Source organism: Thalassophryne amazonica, chromosome 18 (assembly GCF_902500255.1).
Source record: "Thalassophryne amazonica chromosome 18, fThaAma1.1, whole genome shotgun sequence".
NCBI classification, from domain to species: Eukaryota; Metazoa; Chordata; class Actinopteri; order Batrachoidiformes; family Batrachoididae; genus Thalassophryne; species Thalassophryne amazonica.
In genome coordinates, this window is record NC_047120.1 from 34449050 (window position 1) to 34469809 (window position 20760).

The window sequence follows — 20760 nt, forward strand, 5'->3', positions numbered from 1 at the left end:
ATAGAAAGTCTCATCCACACAGTGTCAAAATTTTACATACAGGCTCAAATATACTAAATAACAAATACACCCACTAATATTTGGTTAAATGTCCCTCAGCAAGCTGCACCTTTACCAGACAGGTTTGGTCAGCAAGCTTTTGGCATAATTCTGGCTGATAATTATTAATACTGGCTGATAATTCTGACCACACTTATTGGCAGAATTTGTAGATTTCATTTAAATTGGTTGGTTTTCTGGCACAAACCTGGCTTTTCTATGTATCCCACAAAATGTCAATAGGGTTGAGGTTGGGGCTTTGGGAAGGCTGTTCCAGATTCTTGTTTTATCCAACCCAGAACCAGTTTTCATGTGTGTTTGGCATCATTGTCCTGTTGGAACATCCAGCTGTGGCCAGGTTTCAACCATCTAGCTGTTGACGTGACGTAGAATTTGGAGGTAGTCCACCTCCTTCATTATTCCATCCACTTTGTACAATGCAGCACTACCACTAGTAGCAACAGCTAAACGGCTAATTACAGCATTCTTATGGCTTGTAGTTGAAGATAATACACAGACCTTTGGTGGGACATTATTTAGAAGCCAACTATTACTATTTGTATGTAAGGTTTACGTCATCCACCCTGGAGGCTGACATGTCTTGCCACTTGCAGCCAGAACTTCAGGCTACCAAATAAAAGCTAACAATGTTCACTGCTTATTCAAGCTTATCGTGGAACTTGAGCTGCTTGGAATTCAAAGTTGGTTATTGTAATGATGTGTGCATCTCCCTGTAGCTACCTGCCCCAGGACAGCTCTCTGCAGTCAGAGACGGTGCACTTCAAAAGGGGAGTTTGCCAGCAGTTCTGCCTGCCCTCACACACAGTCAACCTCAGCGAATGGGCTGATGATGAGGTGGGCCACATGTCTGCAGACTGAATTTTAAATCCTGGACTTTGTCCCATGTGCTGTTGCATGACATCAGTTGAGTAACTATTTACTGTCCCTTATGTCCTCTCTCCATCTTTGCTGTAGCTGCTCTTTGATGTGGACAAGGAGATCTTCCCCATGGTGGTGCAAGCTGTGGTTGATGAGGGGGAAGGTGAGTTACTGATATTGTGAAAGTACAGCGACTGTGTTACAGACCACAAGTGTGGTTAAAAATATGTTAGAGTTGACTAAGAGTGGTCTCCCAGGGTTGATTTTTATTACCTGATTGTGTACATTTTTTGCCAGGGGAAAAATTGTATATCTAATCGGGTCCGAAAGTGGGTGTGATCTGTGATAGAAGTATAGTTGTAGAACATTGTGAGTAATCTGGAAAGTTTAAACTTGTTTAAAAAATTTGTGACGTCAAGATAAATCGTGATCCATAAAACATGATTTATGTGATTTAACTGGTTTAGAAGTAGGTGAAAGTGGACACGCAGGTGAAATATGCAGTAACTGGTACCTACAGAAGCCTCCTGCATGCGGTTCAACAGACGACAGTTTTAAGATGTTAACAGAGACATTTCAGGTTTTTGGAAAAGTGTGGGGAAAAAATATGGAAGTAGTGTTTTGTGCATGCTACCGACACATGCACAGAACAATCGTGCAGTGGGAATCATATGTATTCAGGCGTATTTGGTAATATTCAGTTGCACTAGTATGTAGGCAGATATAAAATAGTAGGTAAATACGAATTTTGCCGAGTATTTAAAAAAAATCTGGACGATTTCCTCAATTTTGACATCAGGTGGAAATTAGGGCCAAAAACCAGCAATGTGAGACGGCCCTAAGATAGAGAGCTCAAAAATCTTATTGCTGATGGTTTACAAGTATTAAATGAAGCAGTCTTCACAGGAGACAACTGTGTGAAGTTCAGACCGTGTGTCTTAGCTAGCTGTATTATTGTCAAAGTAAATAGTTGATAATTTATAATAATACATTATATAAGGACAGCAGTAGATAGCTGCTTTCTTGTCTTTGTTATAATTTTGTTTGAGGTTGAGGACTGGTTGGGGCGTACATGTTAGGTTGAATCTGAAACATCACTGGGATAAGGTTCAACCTACCTGAAGGAGAACAAGAGTCACCAAAGCAAACTAATATTGTATTTTCAATTTCCATAATGATGAAATAAAATGTGATTGACCACTTTTACTTTCCTGTTAGTGGGCATGACAAAGAGGTCTGTCAATTTATGTGTCTGCAGAACATATGGGCCACTCTCATATACTTCTAGCTACCTTTGAAAAGGTAAGGAAGAAACTCTGCGTTAAACACAGTATGTATGATTACAGACCATTAGAATTTTTACCTTTCTCTTCTCCGACTGCCTGGTGGGTTCCATCCTCCTCATCATCATCCTTCTCTCAATATGTCCTACATTGCTCCTCTGCACATGCAATTTGGTGAGCAGATGGATAATGTCTTAGAAAATTAGGGATTTTATTTTGAATTTGATCTGGAACACATTGTCTGGAACATATGTGGCCTTGGCAGAGGTAGGTGCGCTCTGAGTGCCTTCTAGTTGTAGATCATTTTAAACTTTATTGCAAAATGTAAGGCATTTTAAAATGCATTTTTAATGGCCCACCTGCAGTACTGTTGTGGTCCACAGTTTGGGTAACACTGCTGTACAGGCTTGCACTGCTGTGCTGTAATGTAAGGATTCATTGTCATGCACACACAGTTTTATGGCTTTATGCTTTCTGTTGAAAGAAGTATAGGTAAAAACATATATAAAACATGAGATAGCTTTGGTTGATATTCTCTGCAAAAAAAAAAAAAAGATATCAAATGTAAGAAACACAGCAGGGTTTTGTTTGCATTTTCCATATTGTTGCAACTTTTTCTGATTTGGGATTATAACTCAGGCGGTCCTCGGAGACTTCGGGGGTTTAGGCATGTTGGTCATTTGCCAGACAATCAGGATAACACAAAATAAAGCCACCTGCAGGTGCAAGATAAAGGTTCCTAAAGATCATTTGTACAACGGAAATTTCTGAACAGTTATAGTCCAAACTGATGACTGGTGCTTTCTTTCAGCATATGGACGGGAGCTACTGTGTAAAACCGTTGAAGCAGAAACAAGTGGTGAGTATACCTGCATCTTCTCCCCACATTTGTTCCTTTTGTTATGCTTTAAAAAAAATTTGACCTTTATTCCCTGCTGATTAAAATACACCAAATCTGTGTGATGAGCTGCTTTTTTCCCCCCTTCACTCTGTCTCCTGTTGTAGGTCGATGGAGTAAGCTATCTACTGCAGGAGATTTATGGAATTGAAAACAAATACAACAACCAAGAATCAAAGGTAAATGGTCGAAGCTGAACCGTTGCTTTCTCCTGTCTGCTCTTCGTGCACAGCACAACTGATATGACCGTGTGATTCACCGTTTTTTTTTTTTCTGCAGGTTTCCGAAGATGAGATCAGTGACAACAGCGCGGAGTGTGTGGTGTGTTTGTCAGACGTGCGAGACACACTCATTCTGCCGTGCAGACACTTGTGTCTCTGTAACGCCTGCGCAGACACTCTGCGTTACCAGGCCAACTGCTGCCCCATCTGCAGATTGCGTGAGTTCTCCCCTGCGCTGACGATTATGAAAATTCATTCACAACCATGTTAATGTCCCCATCAGAGGCTTAGGCTTTCCAAACTCACCTAAAATTGTAAATAAAATCCAAACCCATGTACAGTAATGATGATAAACGTTGATTGTAGGAAGAGTTGTGCCTTGAGACAATCCTGTCTCGGAGGTCTACAGACAATTCCTTTGACTTCATGCTTGGTTTGTGCTCTGACATGCACTGTCACCTGTGGGACCTTATATGTAAACAGGTGTGTGCCTTTCCAAATCATGTCCAATCAACTGAATTTATCCCAGGTGGACTCCAATTAAGCTGTAAAAACATCTCAAGGATGATCAGCGGAAACAGGATGCACCTGAGCTCAATTTTGAGCTTCATGGCAAAGGCTGTGAATACTTGTATACATATGATTTCTTGTGGAATTGTGGAAAAACTAAAGAGCTGGTAATATTTTCTGGATGCACTTTGCATAAGGCTTTAAGAAATTATTCATTCACCATTCAGTATTTTATGTTAACAACATAAGTCTTATCGTACTTCCACAGGATGCCAATGAAGTGAGGTTAGTGTTGGTATAATGTGGTCAAATGTCCTACACAGTAAATTTTGCAGAGCAAAATAAACTCTATCACAGTGTTAAATCATCTCTGTCATGTTGTGAATGACTGTTATTGCAGTTGAAAAAACTTGATTTGCCAAGACAATAGAGCTGATTTCACACTATAATAGACTTTATTCAAGTGTTGTTGGAGTGGGATTTATTTTAGTCTCTGTATTGTGCATTTTACTCTGCAAAACCTGCTGTGTAGTTTTGTTACAATATTGCAATAATAACGTGAATTAAACAAAAGCATGAATCCATGTCTCTGGGAAAGTCATGGACGGAATAGGATGAAACTTTGCAGTGTTATCTAAATGGGGAAAAAACTTTTATTTGATCACTTCAAATGCGTATGTCAGCAAGGATCAGTGCCACGCTGTTTTATAACTAGCAGGGACACTGTCACTGATGTCTGACACATTAACAGTATTTTGCATAGTGTGTCCTGGTGATGATTACAAATTATTAAAAAGCTAACTTGGTTGTGAGTAAGTAGATTTAGCAGCATCACAATTTTAGGCAGTGCTTTGAGTGAGATATCAAATATATAAGAGCTGTTTTTGTATCTGAATTGTCATTGTAATGTTAAAATAACGCCTCCTTTTCAAAGTGCAGCTGCTAAATATGATTTTTTTTTTTTTTTTTTTTTTTTAAAGCATTCCGAGCTCTGCTACAGATCCGAGCTATGAGGAAGAAACTCAGTCCTCTGTCACCTACCACTTTTAACCCGGTCATCACTTCCCAGACTTCGGACTCAGAAGAACACTCGGTACAGCAGAGCTGTCACATATAGATGCCTATCTGTAAAAATATAATATTTTTGTATGTGCAGTAGCTCATGCGTAGTCAAAATACAGCATTCCTTTTTTGTTGGCAGGTGTCTGAGCACATCCCTCCAGGGTACGAGGCTGTGTCTCTCCTTGAAGCACTGAATGGCCCCCTCAGCACCTCCTCAGCAGGACCTCCTCTGCGCTCTGGTCCAAGCCACGTATCTGGAGTGTTGCCCCCTTACGGCAGCGAGATCCACCCAGCGCCAGCACGATCTGTCTCCCCGCTATATCATTCCAACTCCAGTCAGGGACTCAAACTCAAGAAGAGTGGTTCAAAGTGAGTCCAGGCATTAGTGTTTTTATTTTTTGTTAATTATGCAGTCATATCTTAATTAGTCCCCATCAGGTCTGGGAGCAAGCATTGGTGCTGCGTGCTGACACACACTATGGAACCTCCTGGAGTCATGAATGGCAACAACCCAAATGGCCCATCCCCACCTAACATATTTAATTGGACATTTGATCAGTTTTTGGGTGTTCTTGTGTCGAAACACTTTCTGATGCAGGCTGACATCAGGGTGTCATTCCAGCACTGTACTTTATTTTTAGACTAAGATCAGCACAAAAATATTTGGTATCAAAGGAAATTGGATGATGGTTGCAAAAATGAGCAGTGACACAAGCACTACTTTGCACCAGGTGTAACACAGGGCCCTGACCCTGTCCTGGAATGCACTCTGGACCCCATAGAGGTGGTGGTGAGAGGACAATGTTAGCTAAACTGACATCAATTATGGACAGCCCCTCTCACCCCTTACATGAGACTGTGGGAGCCTTAAGCACCTCCTTCAGTGATAGATTGTTGCAACCTCGGTGCAAAACAGAACGCCTTCACAGGTCATTTATTCCAACTGCAGTCTGTATTATACCTCAAAATGTTTTTAGCACCATAACCACCTGCTCATTTTGTAGCAAACAGCTACAGAGACTTCCGAAAACAAAGTACTCGTGTGTTTCCGACAGGTGACATAGCTATTAGAAGCATTCCAGCGTGCGCTTCAATGGAATGTAGCTGTTTACATTAAGAACTGAGGCACAGATTAATTCCAGAGTTGACGTAAGTGTGATGTTGCGTTTTGATGACTCGTTTTTTAAGTGAAAACTGTTCATTTTGATGCAGTCACGGTAAAAGCAGCAGCCCTGAGAAGGTTTCGTGCACCTGCGTTCATGAGCCATAAACGCAGTCTGTCAATAACACTCTCTGCTCGAGGATCATCTTTGTGCATGATTAATGATGTGTTGTTATCAAAAAAATATTAAAAAAAAAATACATCTGCTGCTAGGGAAAAACATCCTGGATACATTCATGTTCACAGCGGCAGGAGCTCCTGCCCATCTCATCAGCCGCACAGCGCACGCACGCCCACACACACACACACATTCCAGCTTCAAATTCACACAAAAAAAAGCTTGCCACAAAACACAATAGGATAAAATCCTGAACATGCCAGACTCACACAGTATAGATTTATTTCCAAATGTAAACACACGATTAAAGCCTCCATGCACGCACGCGCGATCGTTGGTTGCAGCTCTGCCTTTAGTTCTCTCACGATTGTGGCACGTAAAATCCATTAACTCCTGGAAATAATGTATTCTGACTTTTTCCTATGTAACAAATCCATCTCTGTGTCAGGAAGTATGATTAAAAAACAGCATAACGGAGATGTGTCCATGTCCACAGCTTCAGTAAACTAGCAGCCATACAAACAGCGCGTCACCACACTTAAATTTCCAAAATCCAACAGTCTGAATACGTTAAGTGTGTCAGGGTGAAGTGTGTCGTCTCCTGTCTGTAAAGCCGAGCCATCACTTTAGAATGCAAGCTCAGAAGTTTCTTTTTCAGATGGAGCAGGTTTGTTTCCGTCTGTCTGTCAGTCATTGGGATGTTTCTGTTCATTTGCGTCACACGCCGAAAAAAGCCAAGAGTGAGACATTTCCGGAAATGTACCTGCTAACGCTCAGAGTGAGAGGAATAAAATACATCAGCGGTCACTAATTATTAGCACGTGTGTGTGGAGAGACTTACAGTCATGAGTACTTTTATGTTGTCTTGCTAACTGGGTCGTTAAAAATGTGCGACATGTCCTTTAATGTAAATATTTGTCTTTTTCTTTACTACTGTATGACTCTTGCTACTGCAACATGTGATTTTTCCCACTGTGGGAAGTTTATCTTATCTTAATGAGCAGCTGAACAGGTGTACCTAATGAAGTGGACAGTGAGTGTATGTGTAAACATGCAACCTCAATGTAAACATGCAACCTCAACTACATTGCTATTTAGTTTTTTCCTTGTCAGCCTTTTTGATTCACTGGTATTTATTGGTACATCTGTTTGTCTTGTCCTTTATTTTAATTATTGTAGGTCACTTTCCCAAAATTCCTCTGTGCTTCCTGAGGAAGAGGATGAGAAGACTTGTAGTGAATCTGAGGCCTGTTGCCGTAAACTTGCTGTGGATCAGCAGGAGGTGGGTGTGCTACGGACACATACATTCACTCATTCATTTCCGACAAAATTCTAAACATTCGTCTGGTTGGTTTACAGTGCATCTGGAAAGTATTTAAGGAGAGGGGAAGGGAGATGATGGTCTAGTGGTTAAGCATTGGGCTTGAGACCAGAGGATCCTCGGTTCAAATCCCAGCCTGACCGGAAAATCACTAAGGGCCCTTGGGCAAGGTCCTTAATCCCCTAATTGCTCCAGGTGTGTAGTGAGTACCTTGTATGGCAGCACCCTCACATTGGGGTGAATGTGAGGCATTAGTGTGTGAAGCGCTTTGAGCGTCTGATGCAGATGGAAAAGCGCCATATAAATATAAATCACAGCTTTTCACTTCTTGCACATTTTGTTCTGTTTCAGCCGTATTCAAAAATGGAGCAAATTCATTTTTCTTCTCAAAATTCTACTCACAACACCCCATAATGACAACATGAAAAGTTTTTTTTTTTGTCTTTTGTTTTTTGCAAATTTATTAAAAAACAAAACAAAAAAAAAAACTAAGAAATCACACGTACATAAGTATTCACACCCTTTGCTCAAGACTTTGTTGATGCATCTTTGGCAGCAATTATAGCCTCAAGTCTTTTTGAACATGATGCCACAAGCTTGGCGCACCTATCTTTGGGCAGTTTTGCCCATTCCTCTTTGCAGTACCTCTCAAGCGCCAACAGGTTGGATGGGGAGCGTCTGTGCAATTTTCAGATCTCTAAAGATGTTCAATCCAATTCAGGTCTGGGCTCTGGCTGGGCCACTCGAGGACATTCACTGAGTTGTCCTGAAGCCACTCCTTTGATATCTTGGATGTGTGCTTAGGGTCATTGTCCTGCTGAAAGATGAACCATCACCCCAGACTAAGGTCAAGAGCGCTCTGGAGCAGGTTTTGCTGAGAGTCCTTAAGGTGCCTTTTGGCAAATTCCAGGTGGGCTGCCCTGTGCCTTTTACTAAGGAGTGACTTCCATCAGGACACTCTATGATACAGGCTTGATTGGTGGATTGCTGCAGTGATGGTTGTCCTCCTTGAAGGTTCTCCTCTCTCCACAGAGGAATGCTGGCAGAGTGACCATCAGGTTCTTGGTCACCTCCCTGACTGAGGCCCTGCTCCACTGAATGCTCAGTTTAGATGGGCGGTCAGCTCTAGGAAGAGTCCTGGTGGATCCAAACTTCTACCATTTATGGTTTATGGAGGCCACTGTGCTCATTAGGACCTTTAAAGCAGCAGAAATGTGTCTGTAATTTTCCCAAGATTTGTGCCTTGAGACTGCCTTCATGCTTGGTTTGTGCTATGACATGTACTCTTAACTGTGGGACCTTATATATAGATAAGTGTGTGTCTTTCCAAGTAATGTCCAATCAACTGAATTTACCCCAGGTGGACTTCAGTTTAATGTTAGAAACATCTCAAGGATGATCAGTGGAAACAGGATGCACCTGAGTTCAATTTTGAGCTTCATGTCAAAGGCTGTGAATACTTATATACGTACATTTGAGTTCTTTGTTTTTTTAAGACATTTGGAAAAACTATAGAAATCTTTTCACATTGTCATTATGGGGCATTGTGTGTAGAATTTTTTTTTTTGGGGGGGGGGGGGGGGGGGGGGGGGGGTGGGGGGGGGGGGGGGGGGGGGGATAATTTTGTCCATTTGGAATAAGGCTGTAACATAACAAACTGTGGAAAAAGTGTAGCGCTGTCAATACTTTCCAGATGCACTGTGTATCTTGTTACATGTTATATTAGCCTAACTTTGACTATTTTTAAATGTTGTTTCAGGGGAAAAAGGGAAGGAAAAACCATCAAGCACTAAAAAATAAAAAGTTGAGTCAACTTAAAACTGTAACATAATGAGCTGTGAAAGGTTTTAAGTTTTCTCAACTTAAGGCTTGATAGTTGTGCTGACTTGTTCTCCTTGCTAAACATTTAAGTTCACAAAGAAGAGGAGGTTAAGTTGACTCAACTTTGCATTACAACTAGCAACTTTGGTTTGGTTCAGGGGCGTCGGACTGGGGGGGTAAAGGGTACTATGTACCCAGGGCCCAGAGCATGGGGGAGCCCACAAAAAACTGGCATTAAATACATTTTTGTGTTGCATGTTATTAATGTCCATACAATTCATGTTGTAAAAGAATATAATTAGAATTAATGTATAAATGTTGCAAAACATAATTCTGCTCTAACAATAATATTGAAACATCTCTGAGGGCCCTTCCCACCCCTGCACAGTTGTACAATGGTTTAGTGCAGGCCCCGCATGCTGACACACACACACACACACACACACACACACACACCCCAAACGGGATTTACCGCAAATGATTCGTTTCTTCCATATAAATCAACCGTTTCTGTAGCGCGGCTTTGCTTTGAACCTTGAACCAATCGAAGCAGTGATTTGCAGAATGAAGCAGTGATTTGCAGATTGAAGCAGTGATTCGCAGATCAAAGCAGTGCTTCGATCTGGTGCTTTGTTGATTCAGTGTTTTATTTCGCTTAATCTTAATTTTTCCCCAATAAAAGCCCAAAGAGCATATGTCTGTGAGTAATATTTACCTTTTTCATGTTAATCTGACCTGTTATGGTCTTCTGAAACAGTTGATAGATGTATTTTATAACTTAAAAACGGGACCGATGCTAACGCGTTAGCATGTCTATGGCGTTTTCAATTTTAAAGTTAGCATTAAGCTGTTGCAGCTGTCAGCACATTTGTTTTCTGTATAATAATTAATGGCTCAGCGTTTGTTGTCGTAAAAGAGTCAAATGTATTACAAATTGTAATATTTTATTCATTTATTTTTATTTATATATAAATAATAATAATAATAATAATAATAGAAACAACATTAATAGTAATAATAACTAATAATGCCACAATACAGTTTTAGAGAAATGGACAAAAAGAATCTGATAAAACAAAACAGAAAAGATTAAACGAACTAACAATGAACATAAATAAATATAGAAATAACTGTTTCCTGTGACCCCCATGCTCATAATCAGGTGAAACCTGATAGAAATCTCTTTGTGGTGTGTCGGTGATGTATGTGCAAAATAAAACAAAACACTACTCCAGGTATGTTTTTGACGAGAATATAACATAACTTTGTTACAAGGTCAAACGTTGATGTTGCGTGATAAAGGCCTTTTAATAATAACTCACTTAAAGAAATAATGCCAAAACTCACATGTAAGTAAAAAAAAAACAAAAAAAAAACAAAGCGATTAATCGAAAAAATAATCGACCGATGAACTTAGTAAAATAATCGTTAGTTGCAGCTCTAGTGTTTAGGCTGAAATAAAATATGTCTTTCCTAAAAAATCAAAGTCCGGATTTCAAAAAAGAAGAGAAAAAAGGACAGGGAAAGCAGCTGCTAACCAAATTCTTTGAAAAGAGGTGAGCTTGAAAGCTACCTTTATTGAGTTTAATGGTGCAATTAGGTGCATTCCTGTGCATTTTAACAGACGGGAATGCTAGAAAATGGTGCAATTTGGTACCCCAGACCCCCCAACTCAATATTGCTCTCCCAAAAAGGGTTCTGGCTCCCAGGTGTGATCTAAGGTATACATGATTTAGACCTGGTTTGACCACACATTAGAAATTTGGTGTTTGCATTAATAAAAATGAACGGGGGGGGGGGGGGGAGTCTTCAATATGGCTAGTACCTAGGGCCCAGAATTTGGTGCTACGCCCCTGGTTTGGTTCATATAAAAAAAATTATCTTTTGAATGAACTAATAACATAACTCAGAAATCCAAGTTGATTTAACTTTATGCTTCCTGAAGTCGAAGAACTTTTGCAGCAGGTTGTCACATTTTTTTACTTTTTAATAAGTCTCTTCAGCTGCTCTTCACTCAGGGTTACCACATGACCTGAGGTAGATCTGTTTGTTGATTTTGGCATAAGTTTTACACAAGGATACCTTTTCTCACACAATTCCATATTACATAGGCAGGAGTGGAGTTTCAACCAGGAATTTTCCACAAAGGAAACAAGCACACTTAACTGCTTGGACGCTTCCCCAAAGTACATGGTTTTACAACCTATTTGTCGCATATAAGAGTGACGGACACAAATGGTTTAATTATAATTAAACTATATTTCAGAGAGTAACTGTTCTAGATTTTTTCATTGTTGTCAGTGACTCCTGAGAGTCAAATAGAATCTGTTTATAATAATCTGATTAAGTGCTGAATCTGATGTTCTGAAAAGACAGAGAATTGATAACTGTTCATGTGTTAAATTATTGAAATTAAAGCAAAATATGAGAGTTCTGAATGTTTTGACCATTAGCACATAAGTCTATTAAAGGTTGCCTCTCATAGTAAAATGTTTCAAGTCATATGTCATGTGTTTCTAATTTCTTTTTTGTCCATACATGTACTAAACACATTGAAATGTTTGTGTTTTTCAAGGACGCCCAAGGAGCAATGAACAGTATAAAGAGATCAAGCAATGTAGATTGTGATAGTACCGACAAGAATTTAAATCTACTTTCACCCCTGATTAAGGCTCACGGGGGACTGGAGCCTATCGTAGTGGTCAACCAAAGCGGAGCACCCAAAGCAAACCCATATGCACACAGAAAGAACATCTATACTCCACAGAGAAAGAGTGTGTGTGTGTGTATATATCTCTCTCTCTCTCTCTCTCTCTCTCTCTCTCTCTCTCTCTCTCTCTCTCTCTCTCTCTCTCTCTCTCTCTCTCTCTCTCTCTCTCTATATATATCTATATATATATATCTATATATATCTATATATATATATCTATATATATCTATATATATAGTGAGGAAAATAAGTATTTGAACACCATGCGATTTTGCAAGTTCTTCCACTTTGAAATCATGGAGGGGTCTAAAATTTTCATCTTGGTTGCATGTCCACTGTGAGAGACATAATCTAAAATAAAAAAAAATCCGGAAATCACAATGTATGATTTTTTTAAATAATTTGTGTGTTATTGCTGCATAAAAGTATTTGAACACCTGTGAAAATCAGTGTTAATATTTGGTACAGTAGCCTTTGTTTGCAATTACAGAGGTCAAAAGTTTCCTGTAGTTTTTCACCAGGTATGCACACACTGCAGCAGGGATTTTGGTCCACTCCTCCATACAGATCTTCTCCAAATCTTTCAGGTTTGGAGTTTCAGGTCTGGAGACTGGCCAGGCCACTCCAGGACCTTGAAATGCTTCTTACGGAGCCCCTCCTTAGTTGCCCTGGCTGTGTGTTTGGGGTCATTGTCATGCTGGAAGACCCAGCCATGACCCATCTTCAATGCTCTTACTAAGGGAAGGAGGTTGTTTGCCAAAATCTTGCAATACATGACCCCATCCATCCTCCCTTCAATATGGTGCAGTCGTCCTGTCCCCTTTGCAGAAGAGCACCCCCAGAGTATGATGTTTCCACCCCCATGCTTCACGGTTGGGATGGTTTTCTTGGGGTTGTTCTCATCCTCTAAACATGGTAAGTGGAGTTGATTCCAAAAAATCTCTATTCTGGTCTCATCTGACCACATGACCTTCTCCCATGCCTCCTCTGGATCATCCAGATGGTCACTGGTGAACTTCAAACAGGCCTGGACATGTGCTGGCTTGAGCAGGGGGACCTTGCTGCCCTGCAGGATTTTAAACCATGACAGCATCATGTGTTACTAATGTAATCTTTGTGACTGTGGTCCCAGCTCTCTTCATGTCATTGACCAGGTCCTCCTGTGTAGTTCTGAGCTTTCTCAGAATCATCCTTACCCCAAGAAGTGAGATCTTTCATGGAATCCCAGACCGAGGGAGATTGACAGTCATCTTGTGTTTCTTCCACTTTCTAATAAATAATCGTAACAGTTGTTGTCTTCTACCAAGCTGCTTGCCTGTTGTCCTGTAGTCCATCCCAGCCTTGTGCAGGTCTACAGTTTTGTCCCTGGTGTACTTAGACAGCTTTGTGGTCTTGGCTATTGTGGACAGGTTGGAGTGTGATTGACTGAGTGTGTGAACAGCTGTTTTTTATACAGGTAACGAGTTCAAACAGGTGCAATTAATACAGGTAAATAGTGCAGAATAAGAGGGCTTCTTAAAGAAAAATTAACAGGTCTGTGTGAGCCAGAATTCTTGCTGGTTGATAGGTATTCAAATACTTATTTGCAGCAGTAACATACAAATAAATTGTTTAAAAAAATCATACATTGTGATTTCCAGATTTTTTTTTTTTTTTTTTTTTTTTTTAGATTATGTCTCTCACAGTGGACATGCACCTAAGATGAAAATTTCACACCCCTCCATGATGTCTAAGTGGGAGAAGTTGCAAAACTGCAGGGTGTTCAAATACTTATTTTCCTCACTGTGTGTATATACGAGGTCTGTTAGAAAAGTATCGGACCTTTTTATTTTTTTCAAAAACCATATGGATTTGAATCACGTGTGATTGTATCAGCCAAGCTTGAACCTCCGTGCGCATGCGTGAGTTTTTTCACGCCTGTCGGTTGCGTCATTCACTTGTGAGCAGGCTTTGAGTGAGCACTGGTCCACCCCTCTCATCGTTAAGGAAATGGCGGAATGATTTGGAGCTTTGCTGCATCAATTTTTTCCTGAGACTGTGAGAGACCTCCAGGTGGACACCATTCAGAAAATTAATATGGCTTTCAGGGACGATTTTATGGGGATTACACAGATTAAGCAGTGCTCCAGCCGGTTTAAAGACCGCCCACAGCGTCTGAGAGCGCGGCGTGCTCTGAGCGCCTATCGACAGGCTGACACCCCGCTGAAACAACCAGATCATTTCCAACGTGAAGGCTTTGTTGATCCGGGACATCGTCTGACTTTCACAAAAAGGCAGAAGGCGTGGACATCAGCACTTTTTCGGCACATTCCACTGTTACAGGAGTTTTTACCGTGCCACTCATTGGCGCGGGACAAAACCACCTCCATGTTGGTCTCTCAGGACGGCTTTCAGGTGGCTTTCAGACGGCTTCCGGTTGCTTTTCAGTCGTGTGAATATCCGAGAAATTGAGCATGAGCTGGACATGCCCCAACATGTCCTGTGAAGCTTCATCATGGCATTGCTTTGCGCCATGCGGCTCCGCCGCAATGCGCGGGATTCCTCCGCTCCTCTTTCCATGACAAAAACTCCTGTAACAGTGAAATGTGCCGTTCATTTCTAAACTGGATGCTGTCTTGATCCGGTATGTCGTCTGACTAGCACAGGAATTGCGGAAGACGTGGACATCAGCACTTTATCGGCACATTGAGACAGACGTGCGGAGGAATCCCGCGCGTCGCAGCGGAGCCGCATGGCGCAAAGCAACACCGTGATGAAGGCTCACAGGACATGTTGGGGCATGTCCAGCTCATGCTCAATTTCTCGGATATTCACACGACTGAAAAGCAACCGGAAGCCGTCTGAAAGCCACCTGAAAGCCGTCCTGAGAGACCAACATGGAGGTGGTTTTGTCCCACGCCATGAGCGGCACGGTGGCGCATTCATCCGCTTCTTTTTCCATGAAAAAAAAACTCCTGTAACAGTGGAATGTGCCAAAAAAGTGCTGATGTCCACGCCTTCTGCCTTTTTGTGAAAGTCAGACGACGTCCCGGATCAACAAAGCCTTCACGTTGGAAATGATCTGGTTGTTTCAGCGGGGTGTCAGCCTGTCGATTGGCGCTCGGAGCGCGGCGCGCTCTCAGGCGCTGTGGGCGGTCTTTAAACCAGCTGGAGCACTCCATCTGTGTAATCCCCATAAAATCATCCCTGAAAGCCATATTAGTTTTCCGAACGGTGTCCACCTGGAGGTCTCTCACAGTTTCAGGAAAAAATTGATGCAGCAAAGCTCCAAATCATTCCGCCATTTCCTTAACGACGAGAGGGGTGGACCAGTGCTCACTCAAAGCCTGCTCACAGGTGAATGACGCAACCAACAGGCATGAAAAAACTCACGCATGCGTACGAAGGTTCAAGCTTGGCTGATGCAATCACACGTGATTCAAATCCGTGTGTATAGAGAGAGAGATTATATATATATATATATATATATATATATACACACTGGCAGAACAAAGCATAATTCTCACCACTTTGCTGAAAATACCATGGATGGAAGAATACTTAAATGTCTGAATTAAGGGATTGTTTTTTTTTTTTGTGAACACCCCCAGTTACGTGACAGAGTTTGTGTGTAAAGAAACACAAGGCACATAGCTATCTGTGGCTGATTTAATTGAATTTTGCGCTTAGTCTTTAAAACGCACATAATCCTCATTTACATACTGCTGTGTTTGTCACATTACCGCTGGCTATCAAAAATGAAACAAACTCAAAGGAAACCAGTTAGGAAAAGCCACTATCACCGCTGCAGAGACTTGTCAGTTTGAGATTAGAGAGAGAGTATTATGATGATTATTATTATTTATTAAATCAAATCTCTCTGCATAACCACTTGCTGTAAATGATAAATGATGACAAAAGTGTCGGCAATGTAAACATTAAAAGGTGAAGGGTGTGTAATATACTAATAGCCACTGAACGTGTGTAGGATTGTGTGCTGCTACAGGCACTCCACTCCTCATCACTCTGGCTGTTTTTCAGTGCGGAGTAACTCCAGACAGCGAAAATCTGACTCTTTCCTCTTCTGGAGCCATCGACCAGTCACCCTGCACCGGAACCCCACTCTCGTCCACCATTACCTCTCCTGAAGGTACAAACAGTTCACATGGTTTGTTTATGGTTTGCTTGGAATCTTCATTATAATGAACTGTTAATTTCACCCACTACATTCTGTATATTCGTCCATGGGCCAAGCAGGTTTTCGGTACCACTTAAGGTGATTTAAACAACACTTAGAATCCAGCCTCAGTGTACCATGGCCTACACAAAAATGTATGATAGCCATCCCAGGGTGGTAGCTGTAGCCAGCGAGGGGTCAATGAAGAATTACACAGAGGTCAAAATTTTAAAATGCTCTAAATACATTGAAAACTATATCAAATTGTTTGTCTGATCATAGCAATTCCAAAAAAATATAGTTTGGATGATCTGTGATGGAATGTTATGGGGTAAAAATAGCAAAAAAAAATGGTGACAAAGGTCAATTTCAGTTTGTACAGGGGTTAAAAGTTAAGTTGCTCCAATTTCAGTAAAAAAAATATGCAAATTATTCTTTGGATTAATAGGCTTTTAGTAAGGAATAGTTTGCACTATCAATTACTGATTACTCCTTAAAAAAGTATCTTAGTTACTTTACTGATTACTCAGTTGTAAAAGTAACTAAGTTAGATTACTAGTTACTTTTTTAGTTACTTTCCCCAGCTGCCGACAACAACCCTCTGCCACCTCAACATGACAGTGATACTTGTTTTGCCAAAACTCACTTTATAGTCACCCTTTGACTTCAATGAAAATAAATACTTGTTTTATAAAAAGTAAAATAAAGACCTCTTTCTTGACCTCATATTTAACTGTTGACAGCACTGTAACAGTAAAACTTGCAATTTCTAACCTGCATTGTCTATAAATGTACGTAACTATTACATTCTTTCTAACATTTTTCTAACATTTAAATTCTCTCTAAACATTTTACTTGTCAAAATTATTATTATTATTATTATTATTATAAGTAGTATTAGTAGTTGTAGTAAACAAAAAAGGCTTCAAAACTGGACCCTTAATCTAGGGGTGTTGGGGGGGGGGGGGGCACATCCCTGCCCCACGCCCCTATTCAAGCTGGATTCGCCCCTGCTTTGGCGTCTGAGCACAAAGAATGGATAACATTTATTTACGCAGAAAACATGACCAGATTTACAGGTAAGAAAGTTTTATTGCATTTTCACATCATGTGGTCCTCAGAAAGAGAGTTTAGGTGCATTTGAGTGGAAAATAGTGTTAGTTGTTGACGCATCGCGGAGGATCAGCTGTTTTTAACGAGCAGATATGGAGTGGCTCAGCTCAGAATTCTAAATAAAGGAGAAGAAAAGCATAAAAATGTCTTTGTAAAGCTCAGGTCAGGTGTGCTGTTGTCACCGTGCTTTAAGCGGTGAGGACGAGTCGTAACTAGGGATGGGTATTAAGATTTTATCGATATCGATGCCATTATCGATTCTGCTTATAGAACCGATTCCTTATCGATACCTCTTGTGAATTTTGTACTAAAAGTAGGCTTTAAAAGTTTTCTCTGTATTTCAATGAGTCTTAAAGTAAATAAATATGAAATTGGTCACTGCATCCTTGATCTCTGGACATAAATAAAAATAAACAAAACGGTGTTTCACTTTGAAGTTATTAATTCCAACTGGATTCTTTCATTCTAACTTGACTCGGCAGAGAGCCGCGCAGCGTTTGGAGCTGTGTGAACAGAACGGACGACGATTCTCGTTTCTTTCTCGCAACAAGACAGGAGTCCCAGTTAGCAACTTTAATCTGCACAAAAGTGACTCACGATTTCACATATTCAGGGATGAAAGTGGTGAAAAACAAAAAAGCTGAAACCCAAAATTACCCCCCAACACCACCTGCATGAAAATGTTTCAATTCTAGAAGCTCTGAAATGCAATCTGGGACTATTCCAGATGATAAACTGGAGTGAGAGCAGCATCCATTTAGGTGAGAAAAAAAAAAAAAAACAACTTATTCAAATTCATTCCAGTAGTATTCTGCTCTTACTAGGATGCAGCAGTTTTCTAGTTTGGCAGATAGTTCTGGAGGAAATCACTGAAGAAATTAATACATTGAAAATACGGTTTGACCGAAACAAACTGTCATTAAACTTAAATAAGACAGTGATGAAATGGAGGTGTGAGTCACTAGGTGTTCACAGGAAACACTTATTTATTTCTGTATGAATGTATTTATTTATGTATGTTCATTGTTAGTTGGTTTTATATTTTCTGTTGTGTTTTTATTCAGGTTCTTTTTGTCTCTTTCTCTAAAATTGTATATAATCATTAGATTAGTTATTACTATTATTGTTGTGCTTGCTATTATTATTAATATATAAACAAAAATAAATTAAAAAAATATTACAATTTGTAATACATTTGACTCTTTTACAACAACAAACGCTTGACAGCTGCAACTGCTTAATGCTAACTTAACATTGAAAATGCCATAGACATGCTAACGTGTTAGCATCGGTCCCATTTTTAAGTTATAAAATACATCAACTGTTTCAGAAAACCATAACAGGTCGGTTTAACATAAAAAAGGTAAATAATACTCACAGCCATATGCTCTTTAGGGTTTTAGCGGGGGGAAAGTGAAAGAAAATTTAATCAACGATGCAATGATTGAAGCACTGCTTCGATCTGCGAATCACTGCTTCGATTGGGTTCAAGGTTCAAAGCAAAGCCGCGCTGCAGAAAAGTTGATTACAGACCCGCTGCAGGGTCTGTAATCAATGTAGAGAAATTATAATTTTCCTGACAAACACCCCCAAAAACAACGGCCACTCTGAAGGACCGATAAGGGGATCGTTAAGTAAAAAGGTTATTGATGTCAGTGGATCGAATCATTTCTTAACGATACCCGAAAGGAACCGGTTCTCGATACCCATCCCTAGTCGTAACTGCTGCAGAAAAGCTTACAGCTCGCTTAAAGTGGGCAGTTCAGTCAAACCCCGACTCCCTGCCCACGGACCAAGTTTAATGCTGCTATCGCCCCACAATGCAAAAATGATAGTAACACACAGTGACTTGGAGAAGTAACTTTAATCTGATTACTGATTTGGAAAGATTAACGCGTTAGATTACTCGTTACTAAAAAAAAAGTGGTCAGATTAGAGTAACGCGTTACCGGCATCACTGGTTACAGGGTAACATATGGCACGTGTCATTGAAGTCGACATCGACCTTGTTTGACCTTTACTTTGAAGACCAAACATTCAACACAGTCAAAACTATTCCATTTATTAATCCTTTTATTTCAACCAATAATTCAACTCTGAAAATTCTGATTTGAGCGTTCAGAGAAAGTCTGTATATGCATGCAATGGATTTCAGTCACCAGGGAACAAATCAGCAAAATGTGGTGCCAGTCCCAAATCCGGATTAGCATTTGGAACACCATCTGGCTGTACAATGTTTGTCAAAAATCAGAAATGACAAAGCTTGCTCCAATTTTATTCTGTTTCTTTTAAATAAAAAGCTATGTAAATGTTGTAAACCTCCACAGGGGCAGGCATCAAACTCGCCCTTGCCAAGTGGCATATGGCGAATGAATGCATGACGTAGGCAGTTGAGTTTGCCTGTAAATTGGATAAAGTGTAGAAACGACTGGATCCCAATCAGTAACTAGAATCAGTGGTGGATTAAAGTACAGGTTTGCCTGGGCTGAAGACCAGCTCCCCAAAGTCACCTACGTAGGATCATCACATTACTGTCCACCAAAATGTTTTGGGGAAGCCACATAACATGAACGCAAATAACACACAGTACTAAATGATAAAATACTGCCATACTGTATTAAGGAGCAACAGAGGAGCCTTTAGAGCAGTGATTCTCAACCGGGGTGCCGCCGCACCCTAGGGTGCCGTGATTGATCGTCAGGGGTGCCGTGGGCAATTATCAAATATCACCATTATCGGGTGTATGTGCTGTAATAGTGTGGCAGATGGTGTAATGCTCTTTTATTCCAGTAGATGGCAGCAAAGCGCGCAGTAGCGCTGAGCCGTGTGCCGACAAGGAGGAGTGATCGCCATTTTAATTCCGGGCAAGTTAGTGATTTGCGTGCATAGAAGTTCACTTAGTCTCGTCAAGAAACAGGTGGAATATGCCGGAATGCTGCGCATGTTGGCAAAGTCACAAACGGAGGAACAAGGGAGACAATATTTCCTTCCATAAGTAAGTGGTTTTAGTTATTGTTGTCACTTTGTCTGTGATATTTGGATGATAAACAGCTGTATGTCTCCTGCCGTACCTGTGTCGCCCGATGACACGGATCATTAATTTCACTTATGTCTAGTTGATATTTTTTCACTGCTAGATCAATGTCTAGTTAAAATTCTTGTCGTTTGTGACTAAAAATTGTTCGACAAGACTGGGGAGTTTTTTTTTTTTGTTGTTTGTTTTTTTGCACCTTAAAATAATGAGATTAATGACCCGCGCTGTGCTGCCACACACACAGAGATGTGCACACACACCGCTGACTTCATGAATGAAACTCGGTCAATAAAGGATAATTATGTAAAAATATAATATATATAAATATATTGTAATGGTTTTAGGAGCCGCGCTGCGTTGAACAGCAGCTGCAGCTCAGCCGAGCAGCGCAGCTTATCAGCGCAGATCCGTGTAACTTTCAACACTAATATTT

The 20760-nt window shown here is 40.5% G+C and overlaps 1 protein-coding gene across 7 annotated transcripts in view; it reads left to right on the forward strand.

Moving 5' to 3' along the window:
* rnf157 (ring finger protein 157) overlaps window positions 1-20760 on the forward strand; it is an 80964-nt gene that overhangs the window by 39789 nt on the left and 20415 nt on the right. For 6 of the 7 annotated variants that reach the window (XR_004566471.1, XR_004566472.1, XM_034193849.1 and 3 more), the window contains exons 5-14: window positions 777-894; window positions 1015-1081; window positions 2177-2220; window positions 3013-3060; window positions 3207-3278; window positions 3379-3538; window positions 4811-4923; window positions 5029-5261; window positions 7352-7454; window positions 16045-16153. Coding sequence is in view for 5 of the 7 variants with exons in the window: in XM_034193849.1 (XP_034049740.1) it covers window positions 777-894; window positions 1015-1081; window positions 2177-2220; window positions 3013-3060; window positions 3207-3278; window positions 3379-3538; window positions 4811-4923; window positions 5029-5261; window positions 7352-7454; window positions 16045-16153 (1067 nt within the window). In the remaining 2 variants the exon portion in view is untranslated. The remainder of the gene's footprint in view (window positions 1-776; window positions 895-1014; window positions 1082-2176; window positions 2221-3012; window positions 3061-3206; window positions 3279-3378; window positions 3539-4810; window positions 4924-5028; window positions 5262-7351; window positions 7455-16044; window positions 16154-20760) is intronic. The other variant, XM_034193850.1, reaches the window with a different exon arrangement.